Genomic DNA, 24,417 nt, shown 5'->3' on the forward strand with positions numbered 1-24,417 from the left:
CCCATCATGCACTTTACAGCACACAGTGGTACTGGGAATGTAAAATAGCATTGCAGCCTTTGCCCTGGTTTTGCACCATAACATGCACTGATCGGGATAGGTAAATTGATGCAGTATAGGTAAAACAAGGGCAACAGATTCCAGAACAGTGGTCAAAAAGTGCTCCAGACTTCAACTTTCACTAAGTTAGTACCCAGAAGGGATTGGGGGAGGTTTTTCCTTGGCTACAGTGGCACTGACAGCAGCAGTGGCTCTTGGGGGCACCACCTTTTTTCACCAGTCCATTGTGGGCCTTTTGACCTGATGTCACTCATGTACCATGTGTTTGGCCCCATATGAAGTTGATCTACTTAGGGCCCAATCCTACTGAGCCCAGCACCAGCGGTACACTCAGTGTCATAAAAGTACTGAGGTGTTGTTAAAGTACCACCAGGCACTTTATTGCTGGTGCTTGACATGCAGCGCTGGTGCTGAGGCCAGTCGGTGCTGGGCCTCTGCACCCAAAGGACCTGACGCAGCAGCAGCCAGTGGTAAGTTTCTCTGCCAGCCAGCGGAATGGTTTTTCTGGGGAGGGAAAGGGCAAGGGGAAGGCAGGGGAAAGGCAGAACTGGGCAGGGGGAGAGAGGGACTGAGGGAGGATTGGGGCCAGGAGGGAATGGAGATGGCGGCACACTCTGCCACCGAATCTTATGCTGCCTCCCTGGCTGGAAAGCCCTATAGGGGCCGCCTCAGTTCTGCAACAGCAAAACAGCTGACACTGCCATTGGAGCCACAGCACTTTTACCCGGGGTAAGGGAACAACTGTTCCCTTACCCTGAGGAGACTTAGGCAACTATCCAGGTCCCACAGGATGCAGTGACAGCCATTTTGGAGCCACTGCTCCTTTGGGCGCTAGGGCAGCTTATGATTGGGCTGTTAGTCTGTAAACATCTAGACATATATGTCCATCTCAGTCTGTACTGTCTGCATTGACTGGCAGCTCCCTTGGTGTTTCAGATGAGACACTTTCCCAGCCCTACCTGGAGATACCAGAGATTATGTAAACAAAACAGGTCACATCCTTGATTTCTTTGTGAGGAAATCCCCATTTCTTTGTAAGAACTCACACACAAGCAGATCAATGTATATACTCATACACACTCACAAATAGAAACAAATGGCTGCTACACTTATCTACTCCATGCCATACTTATCTACTCCATGCCATACTTTTTCACCCAATATAGAAAGCATAAACATCCAGTTCCTCAGGCTAAGCAGTATAGAGATCCTACAGCAACAGACCTCTCAATCTGTGGCCATAAATCCACTAACAGTGGTGCAACTGTCACACTACTATTGTGCACAACTGCTGTGTTGCCTTGGTACAGGCTGGAGCTGTGGGCAGAAATAGCTGGAGGCTCAGTGCACCTGTCATACACAGATTCAGACAAGATACCAGCAGGGGGCAAGTCATGGGAGGTTCAGGGCAGGGTGCAAGGAGGAGAGGGTGCTGGAGGGGCTAGATCCTGGAGTCAGCAGTGTATGCTGAGATGCTATCCCCGGTTTTCCAGCCCAGCATGCCCCCTGCCTCGTGTTGGACTTATGCCAGCAAATAGCTTCACATGGATCCAAAGAGAACCATTGGCCACCAGGCAGCCTACTGAAGGTGAATAAGAAAACTTGTTTTACTTACCTCTGCTAGGCCATCTAGTTAACACCCCCTCCCATTGCATGCAGTGTGAGCACTGGCAGCATGGCTGCACTGCAGAAAATGGCTACGGTGGAGGGTAGGATTGGGTTCTAAATTTCCCTTCAGCTCTGAATTTTGGCACTGCTCCACTGTCAAGTAATGCATGAGATAATCATTAGGGATACGCTGCAGAAGATTTTCTAAAAGAATAGAACAGGCACACTTTTCACTTTGGGAAACTCCAAAGTAATTAAACTATATACACTGACTCAACCTGCCATAGGCTCGATGCTTTTGTGTGCTTAACATAATGGTTAACCCAGCCATGACTTCATCTTTGAGATCTATGAATAGAAAGGTGTAGGTGGAGTTCCCAGCTCAAAATTGCAAACATAAGAAACACTGCAAAGTAGTGGCATCTCTTTGCAGAGCTGTCATGTTCTGAAATAACACCAATTTGTTATCTTCTGATGTAGGATAAGAGATCTGCTGAAATAAGTGGGTGTCAATCTAAAAGAAGGATATCTGACCTCACCATGTCTGTTTTAGCCCTCACTCCCCACTGATAATGTGAAGGGATATAAAGCAGCTTTTAAAAAAAAAATAGGTGAAAATTATGTCACGTACAGATTTAAAAAATAAGCATTCAATTGCTTATTTATTGCAATTGCTTATTTAAATGTACAGATTAAAAAAATAAGCATTCAATTGCTGTAAAAATAATTGAGTTTGATATATCTGCCTTTTGGTTACATGAAAGCAGTGTCACAATAACAAAACTGTGATATAACCAAAGTCATTTTCAAGAACCTTCATTAATATCATCCCTATTATATTCCATAGCAGCTTCTTTTTTCTGGACATGCACAACTATGCTAAGTAATGATCTACTAAACAGTCTTTATTGGAAACAAGGGCGCCTTAACCTTCCTTTCTGACAGCATCATCATCTAGTTATTTAATTTATATCTCATTTTTGGACTACTATGTAGATTCAAAGCAGTTAGAATACTCTACCGGTCCAGAGAGGTTCTCTGTTTAAAGGAGACTAGACTTGTATCCGCTTGAGACAAGTGTCTCTGTACTTAATGTTATCTGCATATAATATAAGAATAGATGTTTCCAGAATCAATGGAAGAGTCTATAAATACCAAGCGTCTAATCAGGCACTCCAAAATGATTGTCCATTAGGAAGCACAGTGCTACAGATAATGGAGCACTTCTTCCCAAGCAATAGTAAGAAAAGAAAACAGGCCCTGTTTGCATGAACAACAGTCACTGGACAGAACATCATTTTAAAATGGGAAGAGTCACTTACAGCACATTCCTATGCATGTTTACTCAGAAGCAAGTCTCCTTTGGTGCACTGAAGCTCCAAGGTAAGTGTGTATGTATGATTGCAGTCGAGTTCTGCAAGCCAATACATGTTTACTTGGAAGTCTGTCTCACTATGATGTAGGATTTACTCCCATGGAAGTGTGTTTAGAACTGCAGCCTAAAGTCTTGTGAAATGCTACTTTTCCTTGGCTGTAGTTTTTAACCTGTTGTTAACATACCTGTAAAAACACAGCCATTTCTGGTTCTTCCATGAACTGGATGCCCGATTCTACCAGTTTTGACACAGCTTCCAAATGGTTGGCATATTTTTTCATCAGAGAGCGAACATGGTCCAATTTCTCCTCTTGGGTCCTCGTGATGATTTGTGTCATCTCACTTTTTCTTTCTTCCAGTATTGAGTACAGATAATCAAATTTTTCACACAGTTGCTCCTTCTGCCTTTTGCAGCATTCCTGTGAATCGTTGGCTTCATGTTAAAAAGTATGTGATAAAGGAAGTTTTCAAAGACAAATATGCTTTATTTTATTTTTTAAAATTCTGAATAGTGGTTCTTTAAAGCTCATCTTCTCTAAATGAAATCTATTTTAACAATTTTTTTCATAGTCCAAAAGGATCTACCTACCCCCAGCTTTTAGCCTTAAGAATTCCAAAATTATGATGGAAGAATGACATCACTTTTAAGTATGGCATGGCATGGCAAAAACTTGTTTTGGTAACAGTGGTTTAACATACTGAAATTATAAGGATTGTAAATTATGTTAAATATGATAAAGTAATGACAGGGAACTATACATTTCTACTTCATCATATAACACATTATATGATATAACACATTATAAAATATGAAACATTGCTTCTTTTAAAAATAATCCTATTAGGTAGATTTTTATATCTACACATGATCCCCTCAATTATACCATAAACATTTGTATTAGGCTGAAACACATATTTCCACAAATTGGAAACTCAGACCCCCCTGTGCGGATTACAGAAGCTAAATATAGCGTGGAAGGATCTACCATTCCATTCAAAATGAAAAGTAAAAAAAATCAGACTTCCCATTTTTGTAGCTCTGCCATGTTCAAAGATACCAGAGAGTGAATTCAAGAAACAGTCAGAAAATTTACAGTCTTAGACAAGGTAGCAAACAGAGATGAATGGTGCTTAACTCTCATCCATGACTTGAACTAGATCACAGAGAGGGGTCCTTGTGTGTGTCATTTCCCAGTGTGTAATCATAGGCATGTTTACTCAGAAATAAGTCTCACTGTGTTCAACACTGTGTTCACTCCCTGCTAATTGTGCTTCGGGTTGCCGCTTTAGAGCCCAATCCTGAGCTCTTCATTGCCATCAGTTCAAGTGTACCACCAGCGCTGGGTGTTGCAAGCATGCCACGACAACCTGCGCCAAATCAGCACTGGTGCTGGCCCAATACCAGTTGGCGCTGAGCCAACTAGCTCCATGTGGAGCTAGGTAAGAGCTCTTGGAAGCAGTGAGGGCCTTGAGGTGGGGGAAGGCATTCCAGGGTGGGGGGAGGGTGGGGAGGGTGGGGCAGGGGGAAGAACCAGGGTGGGAGGGGGTGGGATCAGCAGTGCTCTGCTCTGCTGGATCCTGAATTCCATGTTGGGCCAGATGTCCCAACACGGAGTCTCTCAAGTCTGTGCCAGTAAAATGAGAAGCCTCACTGCAGGACTTGGAGCTTTCCATGGGGGAAGAGGATGAAAGTCCCCTTTCCCCAAGAAGACCTCCTGCAGCTGCTGTGGGGCCGTAGGATGCAGCGGTAGCCACTTTGGCGCTGCTGCACTTGGCGGCAGCGCCACCTTTAGGAGTGGGCTGTTAGCTTGATAACTGTCAAGGCTGAATTGGTGTGCAAATGAGATGAAGCCCATGTGAAAGGAAGAAGTCTTTTGACAGATATTTTATGGAAGACACGGTGAAGTTTATTTTCCAGAGTCCCTTGTATTTTATTTATGAGTGAAACATCTATTAAATGTTTTGAAGGTGAAAGAGCTATGAGCACCTCAGTCTCTCAACTGAAATTTGGACAGTAGAGAGTCAAAAAAAGTGAGCATTGCAGGTAAGTGAGTCATCCTTGGAAAGACACGACACCAGTCCTGGAGGCTGTTTCTATTTCTTAAGGCATCATTCACTATAAACCTTTGAGGTCTCGGTTTTGTTTGAGTCTGTTAAAACTTGAATATTAAGGAGCTTCTGCTTTGGTGTGATTCTAATTTCTACAGTTAGCCTACTTTAAAGGCTTATTTCTGTCTGCAAACTCCTGATAGCAACCAATTTCATCCTCAGAACGCAAAGCCTTCCTGACAACAAAGTTTTGGCTTCTAACTTCCAATATTCTGTTTTTTTTTTACTTAGCTAAAGGGTTTAAGAGCCTTTGAATCACATTTGGTATATTATTTCTTCTCCTTTGCTTTGGTTATATAAAGGACTGTAATGGATTTTTCTGCCAATTAGAACCACAAGATATTAATTTCAAAAACTCTTTACCTCAGATTTTGATTTATAATCCTTCATTTGTGGGTAGAAGTCATATAGTTCTAGTTTTCTATTTTATTTTGGTGTATACAGAAGTGATATAAGTTCTCATGGCACTTTGTCAGACCTTATACTAATGGCACATGGGAAACCTGTTATCAGAATTTTCCACTGTTTAAAAATGAAAAGAAATTACTAATAGCAGCCATGGGCACTTTCCTTGCATTGGATCAGGACCATGGCATTGCAGAGCGGGTTAGAAAATTTAAATTGCTCCTCCAACTTCTATGCCCCCACATGGGAAAACATACAGATATCATGTGGTCCTTTAATTTTTTTTATTTTTATGGGTGACTTGATGGAGGGAGGGGAGATTTTAATTGGAAAGACAGAAAGGAAGGAAAGGGTTAACCCCCCTACCCAAACCACGGTTCCAATTTGATTTTAACCTCTTATGATTGCTATTAACGTTTTTTTAAAAAGGTCACAAGAGATCTTGATTACTGATCTCTCGTGTCACATTTGGATTGGCCTTCAATCCAGGATGGTTTTTCTTGATCCAACATACAATGCTACTCAAATTGTCCAGAATGTTTATTCCTAGTTAAATTACTGATCCAAAGGGTTTCACAAGGAATTCATGAAAGATACTTCTGTCTTCAGGAAATCTGCAACTGTGGCACAAGAAATCTTCAGTAAAAACTACAATTCGTAGCTTCCACGCGTAGGGCCAGCTAGGCTCCACGCGCAGGGCCAGTTAGGCAGGCGGAGATCAGGAGCCTCAATGCTTGGATGAGACAGTGGTGTAGGGAAGAGGGGTTTAGATTCGTTAGGCACTGGGGAACGTTTTGGGACAAGCGGGGCTAGTATAAGAGGGACGGGCTTCACTTGAACCAGAATGGAACCAGACTGCTGGCGCATAACATTAAAAAGGTGGCAGAACAGCTTTTAAACTGATCCCTGGGGGAAGGCCGACAGGAGTCAAGGGGCATCCGGTTCAGGACTCCTCATCCCTACGGAACGAGGATGGGGAGGTTAGAGAACAACAAGGCAAAGACAGAGTAGGAGAAGAAATTGGGAATGGTAGCGTGATGGGATGTGATAGACGGTTTGGCACAATGAGAGGATTCAGGGATAAAGGAGCGAATAAGCAGCCCATCCTGGGGCATTCCATGTACAAATGCTTTTAGGCAAATTCCCGAAGTCTCCAAGCAAAGATGGGAGAACTGGAATGTCTGGTGACAAGGGAAAACATTGACATAGTGGGCATAATGGAAACCTGGTGGAATGCAGAAAATTAGTGGGATACCACAATCCTGGGCTATAAACTCTACAGGAGGGACAGGGAGGGGCATGTTGGAGGTGGGGTGGCCACTTACGTTAAGGAAGGGATAGAATCCAGCAAAGTAGAGATTGAAGGTGGGTCCGACTCCATATAATCTCTATGGGTTAAATTACCAGGCCTGAGGAGTGATGTAATACTGGGGGCATACTATCATCCTCCAGACCAGAAACCGGAAGGGGACCTTGAAATGAGGAAACAGATCAGGGAGGTGACAAGGAGGGACAGGGTTGTAATCATGGGGGACTTCAATTATCCTCGTATTGACTGGGTCAATTTGTGTTCTGATCACGAAAAGGAGACTGGATTCCTTGACATGCTAAATGACTGTGCCTTAGAGCAGCTAGTCATGGAGCCCACCAGAGGACAGGTGACTTTGGATTTAATATTGTGCGGTACTCAGGACCTGGTTAGAGATGTCAATGTTACTGAGCAGTTGGGGAACAGTGATCATGCTGTGATCTGTTTTGACATGCACGTTGGGGGAAGAATACCGGGCAAATCTCTCACAAAAACCCTTGACTTTCAATGAGTGGATTTCCCTCATATGAGGAGGCTGCTTAGAAGGAGGTTGAAAGGGAAGGTAGAAAGAGTCCAGTCTTTACAGAATGCATGGAGGTTGCTCAAATCAACAGTAATAGAGGCCCAGAGGAAGTGTATACCGCAAAGAAAGAAAGGCTCGACAAAGTCCAGGAGGGTGCCCACATGGCTAACCAGCCAAGTTAGAGAGGCCATAAAGGGCAAGGAAGCTTCCTTCCATAAATGGAAGTCTTGCCCTAATGAGGAGAATAAAAAGGAACATAAACTGTGGCAAAAGAAATGTAAGAAGGTGATACGGGAGGCCAAGAGAGAGTATGAAGAACACATGGCCAGCAGCATTAAGGGGAATAATAAAAGCTTCTTCAAATATGTTAGAAGCAGGAAATGCGCCAGAGAAGCAGTTGCCCCTCTGGATGGTGAGGGAGGGAAAGGGGAAATAAAAGGAGACTTAGCGATGGCAGAGGAATTGAATGAGTTCTTTGCATCTGTCTTCACGGCAGAAGACCTCGGGCAGATACCGCTGCTCGAACGGCCCCTCCTGACCAAGGAAATAAGTCAGATAGAGGTTACAAGAGAAGATGTTTCAGACCTCATTGATAAATGAAAGATCAATAAGTCACCGGGCCCTGATGGCATCTGCCCTAGAGTTATTAAGGAATTGAAGAATGAAGTTGCTGATCTCTTGACTAAAATATGCAACTTGTCCCTCAAAATGGCCACGGTGCCAGAAGATTGGAGGATAGCAAATGTCACACCAATCTTTAAAAAGGGAAAGAGGGGGGACCCGGGAAACTATAGGCCGGTCAGCCTAACGTCTATACCGGGTAAGATGGTGGAATGTCTCATCAACGATAGAATCTCAAAACACAAAGACGAACAAGCCTTGCTGAGGGAGAATCAGCATGGCTTCTGTAAGGGTAAGTCTTGCCTCACAAACCTTTTAGAATTCTTTGAAAAGGTCAACAGGCATGTGGATGCAGGAGAACCCGTGGACATTATATATCTGGACTTTCAATAGGTGTTCAACATGGTCCCTCACCAAAGGCTGCTGAGAAAACCCCACAGTCAGGGAATTAGAGGGCAGGTTCTCTCCTGGATTAGGAACTGGTTGAGGTCCAGGGAGCAGAGAGTGGGTGTCAATGGGCAATTTTCACAATGGAGAGAGGTGGAAAGTGGAGTAACCCAAGGATCTGTCCTGGGACCTGTACTTTTCAACCTGTTCATAAATGACCTGGAGGCAGGACTAAGCAGCAGGATGGCCAAGTTTGCTGATGACACCAAACTTTTCCGAGTGGTGAAGACCAGAAGTGATTGTGAGGAGCTCCAGAAGGATCTCTCCAAACTGGGAGACTGGGCAGCAAAATGGCAGATTCGTTTCAATGTAAGTAAGTGTAAAGTCATGCACATTGGGGCAAAAATTCAAAACTTCACATATAGGCTAATGGGTTCTGAGCTGTGTGACAGATCAGGAGAGAGATCTTGGGGTGGTGGTGGATGTCGATGAAAGTGTCGACCCAATGTGCGGTGGCAGTAAAGAAGGTCAATTCTATGCTGGGGATCATTAGAAAAGGTATTGAGAACAAAACAGTTAATATTATAATGCTGTTATACAAATCAATGGTAAGGCCACACCTGGAGTATTGTGTCCAGTTCTGGTCGCCACATCCCAAAAAGGATATAGTGGAAATGGAAAAGGTGCAAAGGTGCTTAATTGGAGGGCAACTAAAAAAAGGTGCAAAGGAGGGCAACTAAAATGATTGCTGGGCTGGGGCACCTTCCTTATCAGGAAAGGCTATGGCGTTTGGGCCTCTTCAGCCTAGAAAAGAGGCGCCTGAGGGGGGACATGATTGAGACATACAAAATTATGCAGGGGAAGAATAAAGTGGATAGAGAGGATGCTCTTTACACTCTCACATAACACCAAAACCAGGGGGCATCCACTAAAATTGAGTGTTGGGAGTTAGAACAGACAAAAGAAAATATTTCTTTACTCAGCGTGTGGTTTGTCTGTGGAACTCCTTGCCACTGGATGTGGCCTGGATGCATTTAAAAGGGAATTGGACAAGTTTCTGGAGGAAAAATCCATTACGGGTTACAAGCCATGATGTGTATGTGCAACCTCCTGATTTTAGAAATGGGCTATGTCAGATGCAAGGGAGGGCACCAGGATGCAGGTCTCTTGTTATCTGGTGTGCTCCCTGGGGCATTTGGTGGGGCCGCTGTGAGATACTGGAAACTGGACTAGATGGGCCTATGGCCTGATCCCGTGGGGATGTTCTTATGTACGAGACCCACCCCACAATGTTGACAATAGTCAATGTTCCTACTTGATGCTTCATGTGGATAGAAGTGCTAGGCTGTAACCCAGAAAAGGCTAGCCTGTATCTTTAATTTCCTTCCCAAGGTAACTGCAGCGTTTCCTGCTGATATCTCCCCTGGTTTTCATTACGGCAGTTAATTAGACATAAAGTGTTCAAGGTTGTGTACCCGATGCCGGGAACAAGCAACAGCAGAAATCCATTGCCTTCATGTCCTGCTTTAGGACTCCCAGGAGGTAGCTGGATTCTGCTGAAAAAATCCTGATCTGATGCAGTGGGATATGTTGTCATATCCTCTAGGTATGTCTCAGGGCAGGCAAGGTTAAGGGGTGGATCATAGGATCAGAGAGGAATGAGCAGGAGAGGTCCCAGACACCTTGTCTCCTGCTCAGGGACTGCCTCCACTTTTATGAAACCGATAATGCCCTGATACCAGCATGAAACACAGTGCTCTCTGTGGAGCGTCTCTGGTCCATTTTTGACTAAACATCTAATTTAGAGTATCAGGAACAGAGTTTTACATCTATGGCAATCACTTCCCAGGGAGGTGACAGACTCCCTATATGGCCATGTTTAAGCAGTGTTTGAAAACTTCTTATTTCAGAAGGTTTTTCAAATCGGTTTTATCGAGTGAGCTATGCTTGTCCTGCTGCTTTTAGTATTGTTTCATGTTATTATATCTCATGTTTTTTTCTTTGATTTTTAAAATACTGTTAGTCACCTTATGCCAGTTTTAATAGGAAAAGGCAGGGTGGAAAATTATTTTAATAAATAAAATTAGGTCATTTAAAAGTACAGTGTATGATCTCAGGATTGCCACCTGGCAGCCCTGCCTGTGGGTTTTGCAGAAGTTGATTCCATAAATAAATAAATTCTGAAAGAGTAGCCATTTTACTGTGGTAGAAAAAAAAAATGCAAATTCTATCATCCTAGAGACTTTCTCAGCAAGCAGATAATGTGCATTGTCTACATGATTTACAACCAATCAAGATTCCATTCCTTGCATTCCTGCTAAATTTAGCTATAAGGAATTGCCTTATTATGGCAAGTCAGATATATGGGCTGTTACTTACATTACCCAGTATGATATATCTTAACAGGCAGAAGTTCCAGGTCTAGGAAAAAGGTCTTTCTCAGTAGTTCTAACTTTTTTGTCATTTTTCAGGCTTCAGATTGCCACTGTCATTTTAGGACTGGAGTAGGAAGGAAGAAAATACATGGATGCCCATTTCTTTTCTCTCATGGGGTCAGAATCAGCTGGAGACTATCTGAGCTGGAGGTGGAAAACCAGCAGAAAAGTAGAGCTAAGGTACCTTTCCCCACTGCACCAGCCTTCTATTGCAGGCTGCCTGGGCAGCTGCTTTAGCCAAAAAATGAAAATATCGGGGGGGGGGGGGGAGAACAACATGTGATTAACGTCACATTAATCCTGGGATCTTATGTTTAAAGAGAAATGCCGCTTCTTGTGCCTGAAAAATGTCATGAGAGGAGCGACAGGTTTCAGATGCCCTTCCTAACCTATCCGGAACAAGTGTGTAGCAAAACACATGGTGTTCCAATTAAGCACTGACACTCTCTAATTTACTCTCATGGGACTGATGACTTTTGATGTATAATGGTGGCAGGCAGCAGGTCAGAAACGAAGGTCAAGGAGGTCTGGCAACAGCAGGAAATTAATTGTTTGATAAAGACCTTGTTTTGCAATGGAAAATTTGAGCATGTTTATAATTTATACTTTCCAATGTTACAGGAATGAACCAGTAAAGTTTGAGTTTTCTTGCATTCTAATCTACTTTAAGGGCCATGTCTTTTTACAGTGGGTCTGGCATGTGAATGGACCAAAATCCTGACAGAATTCAATTTCTTAGTATGCTCAGTCAACAGCACAGAAATCACTTCCATATAGTACAATCCCATGTTGAAAGGCTACACATGTGAATAAAATGTTCATACAGGCAGGGAAGATCATGTTGAGTTTTCCCATGTTATCAGCACACTTTCTCCCAATGTGATGTCACATACATGGAAAAGATTTTTCCCATTCACATAGACACATGCACCTCTGCAGCGTGGGATCTCATTATAGTGAATGGCTTCTGCACATGGGTGACTACATGCGTGAAGGGAGTTTTAGATGCTTGATTACAGCTATTCCCATGCACAGAGCTATGTATTTTGTTTTTTTGATTCCTGACTTCTAGAAAAGCATATGATTTGTGATATCAAAAGCAACACTGTATAATTATGGGCATGACCCAGCCAAAATGATTTCCAGAATGGTAGGTTTGTTCACCTGTTGTAGCAAAAGCAACCAATTCTTGTAGCAACCTTGAAGACTAATCAATTTATTTCAGTATAAGCTTTCCTGGACAACATCAAGTGAATGTGAAGTACTCCTGATGGTGGACAGCAATCCACAAAAGCTTATGCTGAAATAGATTGGTTAGTCCTTAAGGTGCCATAAGATTCTTTGTTGTTTCAGCCAAAAAGTCCCAAATGATTTAAATGGGAGATCAAAAGGGCCTTTGTTACACTGTGCAAGAGAGACAGCAGAGAGAGACAGGGAAACAATGATAAAAAATGGACTTCCAATTCAAATTCATTGTCTAGACTGATACAGACTTCGCCATGCCTGGAGACCAAGTCCCATTTCTCCACTGGTCCTGTTTAAGTCAGTTTCATTGCTCTGGAGCATGCAAATTGTGGGTTCATATTATTCATCCATTTAGCTGGTATCTCTTTCCCCTCCCCTTCTCATCTCCCTCCTCCTTCCATCCTCTGAGTGGGTGGCACAGTGTGTTAGCCTGAGTCATCTGTGTTTGTTTACTAAACAAACCCAGGTTCTCCTGACATGGGACACCTTTGTTATTCCTGGCTTTTGCCTGTGCCATACTAGAACTGTGATGGCGTATTGCTTGGATTACACTAGCCTCTGTGGCATGCAGATAATGTTAAGAATGGTACCATTTATTGACTGGATTGTACTAGTTGAATAGGGTAGAAGTTTTGATCTGCACAGAAATCTTCTTCAAAGAAAAAAGGTGCAAATGAATATTTGTCATCTCTCTCTCTCTCTCTCTCTCTCTCTCTCTCTCTCTCTCTCTCACACACACACACACACACACACACACACACACATACACACACACACAGACTGTACAAGCATATATACTGTCATCACCAAATGTATATACAGTACTGAATAACAATCACCAGTGGTGTCACTAGGGTTCGCATCACCCGGTGCGGGATGCCAGCGCATCATTCCCCATGCAGTGGGTGGGGCAACACCCCAAGTGGTGGGCGTGGTGATGTAACATCACCCCGCCCCCACTGGTTTTTTGGCTGTACCTTTTGATAGAACAAAGATAGAACACATTCTGCATGAAATTATGCATTGATTGATATATAACATGATGGTATTAATTGTCCAAACTGTGATTTTAGTTATTTTGGTCACTAGTGGTGTCACCGCCCCAAGGGTGTTAACTTACTAATACCTTATTGCAGCAGTTCTCAAACTCTTAGCACTGGGATCCACTTTTTAGAATGACAATCTGTCCAAGACCCACCAGAAGTGATGTCATGGTGGAAGTGACATCATCAGGCAAATTAAAATAAATAAGTATAAATAATTAAAGTAAAACAAATAATTAAATAAGCAGAAGCCAGCCCTGTTCCACCAAGTAAATTTCCTCTGTAGCCTGCCTGCAATAACACCCCCCCCCTCCAAAACCAGTAAGGTTTTCAGCCCTACCCAGTGCCCAGTTCAATTTAAGAACTTCTGTTTAAACCAGATCACTGTCAGGATCGACCTGGCTTTGCAAGTCTCAAAACGGTTCACCTTATCAGCTGAAGACTCTGTTTTGATCCTTTTGGGGGGGGGAGGCTGCCTTCTGGAGCACTTGTTGAGCTCCAGGTGCATAGGATCAGGACCATTCTGGTAGCCTTGCACTCTCCTTCATCTGATCTTCTCCACCAGCCAAGGCACATTTGCTTACTCGTGAGTAAACATGACAGTGTGGCTTAGTTTCGCATTCCATAGGGCTCAATACATTTATCTGCTTGGAGGTAGGGACTTCCTTCTCAGGTATTTTTGGGGGCTGCATTCACTGGATCAGGACCATTCTGGTGTTGTTGGATTCCTCTCAGCCTGCCTTTTCTGACAGACTAAGGCAAGTTTGCCTACTCACGAGTAAATGCGCGATACAGCTCACTTTCACTTTCCATAGGGATCCATGCATTTTTTGTTCTCCAGTTGTTTGATCATAACTTTTGATAGAAAGGAGATATTTTACTCTGGTCTTTTGCATTGCATTCTGCTCAAAATTTTGCATCCATTGGTATATAATATGATGGAGTTACTCCCAACCACCACAATTTTAGCGTTTCACCCCCCCAGTGCGCATCACCTCCCCTGTGCGCGTCACCCAGTGCGGCCCGCACCCTCCTAGTGACGCCACTGACAATCACAATTACAGTACATGGTTTAGCTCAGACGAATGCATCCTGTATGCTTACCTCAACTGTTTTGCAGGTTTCTTCCAACTGAGTTACAATTCCTTGTACCCTGTCATTACTTCCAACTAGTACTGCAATGCCATCACTGAGTTCTGACTGTAGAGTAATAAACACGTGTAAAATAAGTATAAATATAAACTGGGACTATGGAACAGCTTTAATAAATATGCCTTTTACTGTTCACAGTTAGAACGATCTTTCAGAAGTTGCCTGAAAAGGCACTGGGGAAATGCTTATTGGAAGACAAAAAGAAAACTATTTTTGAAAACCCAAACCAAATAATCTTGCCAATAATGTACATTGCAGCTGATGAAACTAGTTACTGTAAATCATAGCCCAATTCTACCACCCCTCCCGGGCCAGCCCAGAGCATGCAGTGTTGCTGCATGCTATGAGAGGGGGGTGACCAGACAGCTGGGGAGAAGTAAGTAAAAATCCCTTTTTACTGGTTTCTAATGAATCTCCTTGGACCCATGCCAGCTGGTGTACATCTGAGGAGAGTCTGTACAGGGGCTGTCAGGCTAGGAATAGGATCTTGACATGCACCACTGCTGCCGAGATCCTCCCCCTCCCAACCCAGCTTGGCCTATTCCTCACATTGAATCGCCCCCATTCGCCATTCAGCCCCCTGACTTACCAGTGACAGTGTGGGATGGAGGCAATTCAGTGGGACACTGTTTCCCATGGGTGGCCTCTGGCTGTCTGCCCTGACAGCCACAGGCCATGGAATGACAGAGCAACTTTAGCACCATTGTTTTGAGATTTATGCTGACACATTGCAAGATCAATCAGTGTAAGCCCTGGATCAGATTGAGCTGTTGTTTTATTAAAAGATCTCCTTCCCTGCGTTAAGAATCATATGACTAATTTGTTTGATTAAAATTTGATTTTCAGGATTTCATTAACTTTCTGAAACTATTGGATAACAGTTTCATTCTGGGTCATGCTAGCCTCTGAAAAGCTTACATATTTGATTGGGATTTGGTACTGAATGCCCAGTATTTGAACTGGATTTGTCTCCTAAATGTTTCAGTTTGAGAACGGATGCATACTGATGTACATTATCTCTGGCAGAAATAGTGGTGTGTTTAATCGCTGATATGAATATTCAAGATACTTTCCACAGATATCTTTGTTCAACACATTCTCCTATGAATTATCCTAGAAAGGGCATAGGAAGCCATGGACAGCATCCAATACATTTCTCCAATATATTCAATTGGATGTGTTTTTCCCCCCTAAGCATCTACCCAGCTCTGGTGTTCACAAATAAATATAATTATGGGCTTTATCCAAAGGCTGTACTTGTAAGCTGGCTCTCTCTGGTGACAGCCCCACTAAGGCTTTCAAGAAATTAAGTTGCATTTCTCATGAGGATACTCCAAATAAACAGCTGTTTAGTGAATGCTGGGTTAAAAATAAATAGACCTTTTACAGATGGCAGCAAAGGACTCTGGGAGCACGGCCCAGCCTTTCTGTTCCATTCCCAAGTAATTACTGGCAAAGTAAAACTTTTCTTTTAACTGTAGACAGAAATGCATTAAAAGCCAAACTGTGGAATGTTCTCTTTCCCAAATCTAAAGATGGGCCTCTGGTCAGATATGGACAGCCCAATCCTAACCTGCGCTTGAACAGGCAGTCTGAGTGGCGTGCACTGTATCTAGTGCAGGTTAGGAGGTGGCTAGAGGGCAACTCGGGGTAAGGGGATATTTTTCCTCTTATCCCAAGTAACACCACCCCATGGGGCTACTCAGATCTGTACCAGTGAAATCGCTAGCGCAAATCCGAGCAGCCCATGTGGGGGGGGGGGGTTTGGGAGTGGGGGTTAGGAAATGGCCTGTGCTACCATGACCAGTCCCACCCCCCCGCCTAGGCCCAATTCACCTCCTGGGCTGCCCTCCCCCCACCCAGAAACATGCTTTATGGCATGTTTGTGACACTCCTGGGCCAGAGCAGTTAGGATTGTTCTTTGAGAATTTTTTTATTTTTATTTTTAACCTGCCTTTCTCCCTAGGGGGCACCCAAGGTGGCTAAAAGCAATTAAAATATATAAAAGATGTACATAAAAAACTATAAAATATAAATAAAACTATAAAATAGAGAATAAAAGAGAAACAGCAGCAGAAAAAAAAAACCCATCAGTTAAAAAAAATTACTAAAAAAGCAACCTTCATACCCTCTACCAGGCATCAAAGCCTTTTTGAAATAAAAAAGTTTTCAAACCTTGCTGAAAGGTTAACAGTGAAGGGGCTGTTCTTAACTCAAAAGGGAGGGAATTCCATAGTACAGACACCCCCACTGAGAAAGCCCTATTTGTAGCCGCCATCTCCCTAACTTTTCTTGATGGCGCCACAACGAGCAGGGCCCTCTTCAAGAAAACAAACTGGACTTTATAGAAGAAGGTGGTCTTTCAAATATGCTGGTCCCAAACCATAAAGGGCTTTAAAGGTCAAAATCAACACCTTAAATTGGCCTTGGAAATGAACCAAAACAAAATGAAAAAAAGAATATCCGTTTTAAGACACCTACAAACAAACTGAAAAGATTTCAAGAACAAAAATTGCAATACAGAGTTTGGTTTGGCATGAAATACAAGGAAAGGCTGATGCCATTAGATATACTTATCATGAGGATGCTTCATGCATTATGGCATGAAGTGATTTTCAACCTTTTTCATCTCATGGCACATTGACAGAGCACTAAAATTGTCAAGGCACACCATCAGGTTTTTGACAACTGACAAGGCACACCATGCTGCCAGTGGGGGGCTCATATCCGCATTGGCCCTACTAATAAATGATCTTCCCCCAAACTCCTGTGGCACACCTGTGGAACATTTGTGGCACACTAATGTGCCATGGCACAGTGGTTGAAAATGGCTGCATTATGGTATGCTGCTGTGGCAGTAGTGACATGGGGAGGGTCATGATGCTTTGGTGTTTCAGGCACAAAGAACTGCATACATGTTTTACTAATTAATTTTTAAAAAATAGAACAATGAAACTAGAAGCCCATAATATCAATGAATGCTCTCCTGTGAGATATATTATTCAGTTTATTTGTGTACAATTCTGTTTTGTTTTAGTTTTTTTAAACCAGTGACAATCTCAACTTGGGGTATTTTTGCTACACCAGACATATTTGTGAAAATATTCAAGTTAGTGGTGCCGCAAGTTGGTCCTTTCAGGATGTTGTCATCAACGTATTGGTCCAAAATTTAACCAAAATTTAGCTAGACATCATGTATCTTTTCTGTGACTAAAAATGTATTTAGGATTACATTTTAAACCCAATGAAACACCAGTGAAATTTACAATCTGCACTTGGAGTGGGGGAAAAAAAACACTAACCCAGTTTAATTTTCAATAGCATTTTTTTCTCCATTTTGTTTTTGCACCTAAAGAAACCTTGATAGGTGCTAATTGTTCCACCATCAGTGATTAACTGCAATAGACAGCTTGCATTTCTAAGCCTCAGAAGGTCTTGGCAAAGTCATCAGAAGCTTTGATTAGCCAAATCCATGTTTTCAAAAATCAGGAAGCTCACAGCCAGCCTTGTAAAAAGTTGTCTGTTAAGGAGGCAGAGAGTCTCTGTCAGACAGAAAGGCTTCCTAAGCAAGCTCATTTTGAGTATTCCTGTGCTGTCAAAGCCTGGCCAGTTATGGGGGGAGGAAGTGTGAAAATAGTGGATTTAAGCTGTAATCCTATACACACTTGCCTCAGAATAACTCCCCATTTAACACAATGGGGTTTACTTCTGAGGACATGCCTAGGATCGGGCTGTTGTTGGTAGTGTTTGTTTCAGAATTAACTTACCACGGGCACAATCCTATCCAACTTTCCAGTGCCCATGCAGCTGTAGTGCAGCTGTATGTTCTGTTCCCTTACCTTGAGGAGGGCTCCATGACTGCTCCCCCCAACACAGGATACAGCACCTGTCCCATTGACATGGTTGCATCAGCACTGGAAAGTTGAGTAGAATTGGGCTCTTTGTCTTCTGAAAGTTTTTTTTGAGAGTCTCAATAAATGTTTTAATAAACATTTATTAATATGTTTTGAAGAAACAGACAATTTCATTTGAGAGTGTGGGCCTCCCGAGTTTGTGCACAAAACAGACGAAATTTTATTCTACACCTGTTTTCCATACAAAAGTCTTTTTAGGGTCAAGTTTTAACCAAACTAACAAATCTTTTATGTGGGATAAAAATGTAATCCAATTTCAATGGAAAAAACTATGGGGTAGTAAAAACACTCCTAAGACAAGTCATCCTTTTTCTCAATGGAACGGAAAAAGAAAGAAGAATTGAGTTTTTTTACCTTTTGTCTTTGGTAAACATTTAAAAGAGGAGCAACCTGGCAATCCTTATGAGCGCCAAACACTTTGCACATTGAACATGTGGGCACTTCACAATTCAAGCAATAAATATTAATTTTCTCGTCTTCATGTTCTTCGCACATTGGCTGCTCAGTTTTTCTTTCTGGTCTGTGGAAAAAAGGTCTGGTCAGAGTCACTCAGGCTGCAATCCCAAGCACACCTATCTGATAGTAAGCACTACTAAACAAACTGGGACTTACTTCTGAGTAAACATGTACAGTATAGGCTTGTGTCGCAAATCTCAAACAAAATGGGACACTAGAAAATAGGGGTTCAGAACTGGGGGGACTCTGGAAATTAGGGATTCCTGGCCCTATATAAGGTCTGCCGTGCCTTCATTCAGATAAACATGCCTACTTAGACTGCTTCAGGGATCCAATGGAAATCAATGTGCCTATTTTCACCCTGTACTGATTTTCTGCTCATCTATACTAGAGTACTCTTAGACAGCATCGATCATGCACTGACAGAAGTGCATAAGAGCAGGTAAGCTCTACACTGAACAGCACAGGGCTGAAATGGGGTGAGGGGAGAGCAGAGGAGGGTGGAGAGGGATGTAACGGGGCAGGGGAGGGCAGCACTCTGGGTGGGGAAGGGCAGACTGGGCGTGGGAGGGTGGGATCAACGGCACTGGTGTGCACCATATACCATCCCCCTTCCTGGGCTTGATCTGGCAACACAGATGATGTACTTGCACCAGCAAATTCATTGAGCAGGCTGAAGCTTACCTCAGAGCAAAGGGACAAATTTTCCATTACCCCAAGGAGGCTTTCTGCCTGCTAGATGTTCCCACAGAATGCAGCGTAGCCTGCTGCTGCATCAGGGTGGGGAAGTTTCTGGTGCTGCTGTATCAGGGTGGGGAAGTTTAGGTAGGATTGGATTGTGTGTCACAGTCTCAAGCAGAAAGCAAGAACCAGGAAGATACATGGACTGTAGGAGCAAGAACAGCACTTGTAAACTGAAAATACTCCTTAGGTTTGATACTGTTGTTCTTCCGCTTTCTATGTACCTTCTTATTAGCCCGATCCAATTTAAGTCTCTCTCCCCCCCCCTCACAATGATGTAGCTGCACCAATGGAGCACATGCTGCATCCTACAAGGACGTTTTGAGTCCTAGATACCTCCTTGAGGCAAGAGAACGGTTGTTTTTTAGCTCCAGGGGAAGCCTTCTTGGCCTTGATGGATCTACTTGGATCTAAGAGCATAAGAACATAAAAAGAGACCTGCTGGATCAGGCCAAAGGCCCATCTAGTCCAGCTTCCTGTTCTAGTCCAGTGGCCCAACAGATGCCACAGGAAACACACAAGACAACAAGAGACCCACATTCTGGTGCCCTCCCTTGCATCTGGCATTCTGAGGTAGCCTACTTCTAAAATCAGGAGGTTGCACATAGTCATCATTGCTTGTAACCTGTGATGAACTTGTCCTCCAGAATTCTGTTCAATTCTCTTTTAAAGGCATTTAGGCCAGCTGCTATCACTACATCTTGTGGCAAGGAGTTCCACAAACTAATTATACTGTAATTAATATGATGAATTACAACTACTTTGCTGGCACAAGTCTGAGTGGATCGGGGTAGGTAGATTGAGACTGGGAAAAGGTGTCAGGATATTGGTGGAGCTATTGCAACTGATTTTGCCCCCTTCCCAGGGGGAGGCAAGGGAAGCAGACCAGAGGCAAAGAAGGGAGTTAACCACACCTGGGAAGACCCATAGGGGTGTCAAGTCACCCGAAGCAGAAGCCAAACAGAGGCAGGTTCAAGGTGGGAGGACTGGGGGCAGGGGCTTTTTGAGTTAACATCCCCAGAGGCTACTGTTAGAGGGAGGAAGAACCTGGGGCCCAAGCCATCAATCTAGCCAAGTGGAACCTGATGTTCTCTTGCAATTCCCCAGGAACCTTCTGGAAACATGGAGCCTTCCAACTAGAACTACTGGAATGAGGGCCAATTCCAGACTGAAAAAGTTAACAAAAGGAGAAGCAATCTATATATTTGTGTTTTGTCTCTTGGGGGGACTCTATTTTTGTTACATTAAATACATTTAGACCAGTGGTTCTCAAACTTTTTAGCACTGGGACCCATTTTTTAGAATGATAATTTTCTGGAACCCACCGGAAGTGATGTCATTAACCTGGAAGTGATGTCATGACCAGAAGTAACATCATCAAGAAGGAAATTTTTTAACAATCCTAGGCTGCAATCCTATCCACACTTACCCAGGAGTAAGCCCCATGAACTATCACTGTTAAAAGCATCGACACAATAGCCTATTAAAAGCCCAGTCACATATTATGGTAGCATCCAGTTTAATATACTAAAAATAAAACACACATTGAAATGAATGGGGACCCACCCGAAATTGGCTCATGACCGATCTAGTGGGTCCCGGCCCACAGTTTGAGAAACACTGATTTAGACTGTGCCTCATGGCTACTGCCTGCATTGTGGTGAACATTTCCTTCCTACAACCTGGGAACCTGTACTTGCCCCCTTGGGACAGAGAGACAGGTGAGGCACATGCCACAGGCATGCAGAATCAGCTTAGTGATTCTTGAGATATTGGACCTTGTTGTGAATCGTCATTTCTGAGCTTTTCTTTCATTTTCTCCTTTTGAAAATAGAGCTGGATTTGATAGCACAAGGAATAACCCATGCTCCTAGAAATATTCTTTCAAGTATTCATGGCACAATTTTCTGTCATGTGGGTTTCTGAATGCAATCTGCACATCACTGCAGTTGTCCTCAATTTTTTTTTTATTTTTAAAGGTGCTAAAATGTTATAACTTGTCATAATGGATATAAGAAGAAATTGGAGCAACATACAAATCTGCAAGTCCATAAGGATGGCCAATAGCTAGACATGTTTGTTTCCAGTGGGTAAGATAGGATTACAGCCTAAGGAACCAATCCTTCCAGCATCGATGCAGTCATAAGAATGTGGTATGGTACTGCATCTGGCAGTAGGGAAGCAGTCATGGAGGCCTGCTCAAGGTAAGGGAATGTTTGTTCCCTTACCTTGAGGCTGCACTGGCATGTGATGAATTGACTGTAGGAGATTCATACCTCAGATATGGAAGGTAAACACTCACCCCTGTTTGAACATTGCTTTATATCAAGTAGTTACACACACACACACACACACACACACACACACACACACACACACACACACACACCGGTGACTGTCCAGTGAGTGTCCAGGTCCTAAATAGTTATGAAGAGAGGCAGATAAATGACTCATGGCCTAGATTCTGTAAGGACCTTCTTCCCCCCACATGTGCTCTTCTGGACACTCTGTTCAACATCTGAGGTCCTGCTGCAGGTTGCCTCACTAACTGAGGTTCAGTGGATGAGCACAGCCTTTTCAGGAGTAGGGACAATGCTCTGAAACGCATTCCCCTAGCAACGTTTCACATGGCCTCATCCCTGACTTATCACTGCAGACCTGGCTCTTTAAAAAGGCCTTTGGGGAATGACAGCCCAATCCTATGCATGTCTACTCAGAAGTAAATCCCATTAGAGTCAATGGGGCTTACTCCCAGGAAAGTATGGATAGGATTGGGCTGTGAGTTACTGATTCTACTTTTGTACTGATTTGCTTTCATATTGTATTGGATCTCTCTTCTGTTAGTTGCTTTGAGTTTGTTTAAAAATTTTAAAGTAAGATTAAAAAGAATTTAAAAAATAAAAAAGATAGCTGTGATGGGGCCTAGAGCTAATGCTGATTTCTAACACTATCCGTTGACAGCTTGTTGGAATTGGAAATAGTGAGACTGGCTTGATAAAGAAAAAAGCAGGGATATGGGAAAGAGAAGTGGCCAGCAGGAGCTCAACCCTATGACCTCTCTCTCTCTCTCTCTCTCTCTCTCTCTCTCTCTCTCTCACACACACACACACACACACACACACACAATGGATATCCCAGAATTCTGTGTTTGGGGCTTTGAGAAATTCAATCCCATTTGCTTCCATGGCAAACACAACCAAGTCAAAACCTGCATTTGCAGACAATCCATCAGAGACTGGTATTAGTGTATTACCTGGCAGACTCCTGTTTGTATATATCAATGATATTTTCCACCAACAGGTTCCTTTGAAGACCATATACACCATGCCTGTCCAGAACCACTTCATGCCTACACGAAGGACAACGAAATCGACCTCCTGATGCCACAGTGGTTCCTCCTCTGGTTGGCAGATATGGGTTTGAGGCCTGTTCTTGCCAAGTAATAAACAATGTGGTAAAGTGAAGCATAGATTATTTCACAATGATTTCCGACCATTGTCCTAGTTTCCACATCCCAAGGTCCATATCATACTATGATCTAATACCTCTATGCAGTCACCCCTATGACTTTAATGAATTTTGGATTGGGTCCTCAAAGCCAAACTTACCCCGGCTATTGGGGAAAAGTCTGTCCAAAAAGTACACAGACAGATAAATCACTTCTAATATCACTTTGCTCAATGCCTGCCAGCTAATAATATAATGACAACTTATGCTAGAGAGAAATTTGCCATTTTTAGAGGTGTTGGGGAACAAAGGGCTGGTGTTAATATCTCTGAATACTTGAAATAACAATTCAGTCTATATAAATAAAAAGGACATTTCCAAATGTAAGGGATCCAAAACCACACACAAAACAAACAACAACCTTCTCTTTCTAATTAAATGTATCTGTATCCTATTTAAAAAAAGAGTCCTATTTATCAGACCAGCTGTAGCATTTTGTCATGCCCTCCTCACCTGGTAGCATGATATAATTATGGGTGTCCATTGGAATTTAAAAAAAACAACTTACCTGGAAAATATCACTGGCACATTTTCTGCAGAGATTGTGCTGGCAGGGAAGGATCACCACTGGCTTAGTAAACATCTCTAAACATATTGGACAAATAAGCTGTTTCTCCAAGTTATCCATAGTTTGCTGCTCTTTGGAAAAAGACTTGTAACTAAGAGAGGTGCTCATCTCCTTGTGCTTCCAAGGAAGATAGACTCAGAATCAGGGTGCTGCCAACCAGTTTCCGGGTTAGGTCCCTTGAACGAATTCCAAAGCTTGTGTGATCAAATGTCCTTTGAGGTTCTTTCCCTGGAGGACATTGTTTAAACTGACTGAAGGGAGCTGGTTCTATTTTGGAAACAGACCGTCATTGGTTGCCATGCTCACTTTTTCCATATATGCATCTGACACATGGATGGATATAGACAGGTGATGACTCTCTAGAGTGAGAGCTCAACATTCCTTGCTGGAAGAAGGAAGGAGGGTAAAGGGAAGGGATTGACAGTTGCCACCAACAAATCCACCACTCACTGTTTTGGACAAACTAAAGTGTTAAACTGACTGGAGACTGCATCCTGGTTCTTCATCCTTTCAGGCTTCATTGCTGCAAAGGACTCTGCCAAATGACTGAAAGAATACCACATTAGAACTGTGGGTCACTTGATTCAAAAGTTAAAAGTGTTTCCATATTACGGTTTACACCTAACAGCAAGAACCAAGCTAGCGAGCAACAGTAGCACAATATCCTGAAAATGTGCACGTGGGTGTGTGTGTTTGTCTGCCCAACCCTATCCCTCACCTTTGGCGTTAATGCAGCTGCACTGGTGAAGCACACACTGCGTACAATGGTGGTGGGGGGCAAACAGGAGACCTGCCAGAGGTAAGCATTTTTTATTACTGTGTCCCAGCTTTCACACTGCCGTTAAATGCTTTGCTCTGCTGGAACACTAGCAATGCAAACCCACAATAGGATTGAGGCCTGAGTGTGGGGCCCCACAGTAATGCAATGTCAAAGCAAGATATCTGCATAAAAATGTGCA

At 43.0% G+C, this 24,417-nt stretch overlaps 1 protein-coding gene across 6 annotated transcripts in view; it reads right to left on the bottom strand.

Moving 5' to 3' along the window:
- Positions 1 to 23,718, bottom strand: part of TRIM55 (tripartite motif containing 55) — a 55,147-nt gene extending 31,429 nt beyond the window's left edge. For 3 of the 6 annotated variants that reach the window (XM_066625909.1, XM_066625911.1, XM_066625908.1), the window contains exons 1-5: positions 23,399 to 23,717; positions 22,637 to 22,809; positions 18,541 to 18,706; positions 14,225 to 14,320; positions 3,229 to 3,462 (exon numbers count right to left, since the gene is read on the bottom strand). In XM_066625909.1, coding sequence (XP_066482006.1) covers positions 3,229 to 3,462; positions 14,225 to 14,320; positions 18,541 to 18,706; positions 22,637 to 22,809; positions 23,399 to 23,566 — 837 coding nt within the window. In that variant the 5' untranslated portion in view covers positions 23,567 to 23,717. Of the gene's footprint in view, positions 1 to 3,228; positions 3,463 to 14,224; positions 14,321 to 18,540; positions 18,707 to 22,636; positions 22,810 to 23,398 lie in introns of all 6 variants that reach the window. The other 3 variants (XM_066625913.1, XM_066625912.1, XM_066625910.1) reach the window with 1 other exon arrangement.
- Positions 23,719 to 24,417: the final 699 nt, after the last annotated feature.

This window comes from Tiliqua scincoides, chromosome 4 (genome assembly GCF_035046505.1).
Source record: "Tiliqua scincoides isolate rTilSci1 chromosome 4, rTilSci1.hap2, whole genome shotgun sequence".
NCBI classification, from domain to species: domain Eukaryota; kingdom Metazoa; phylum Chordata; class Lepidosauria; order Squamata; family Scincidae; genus Tiliqua; species Tiliqua scincoides.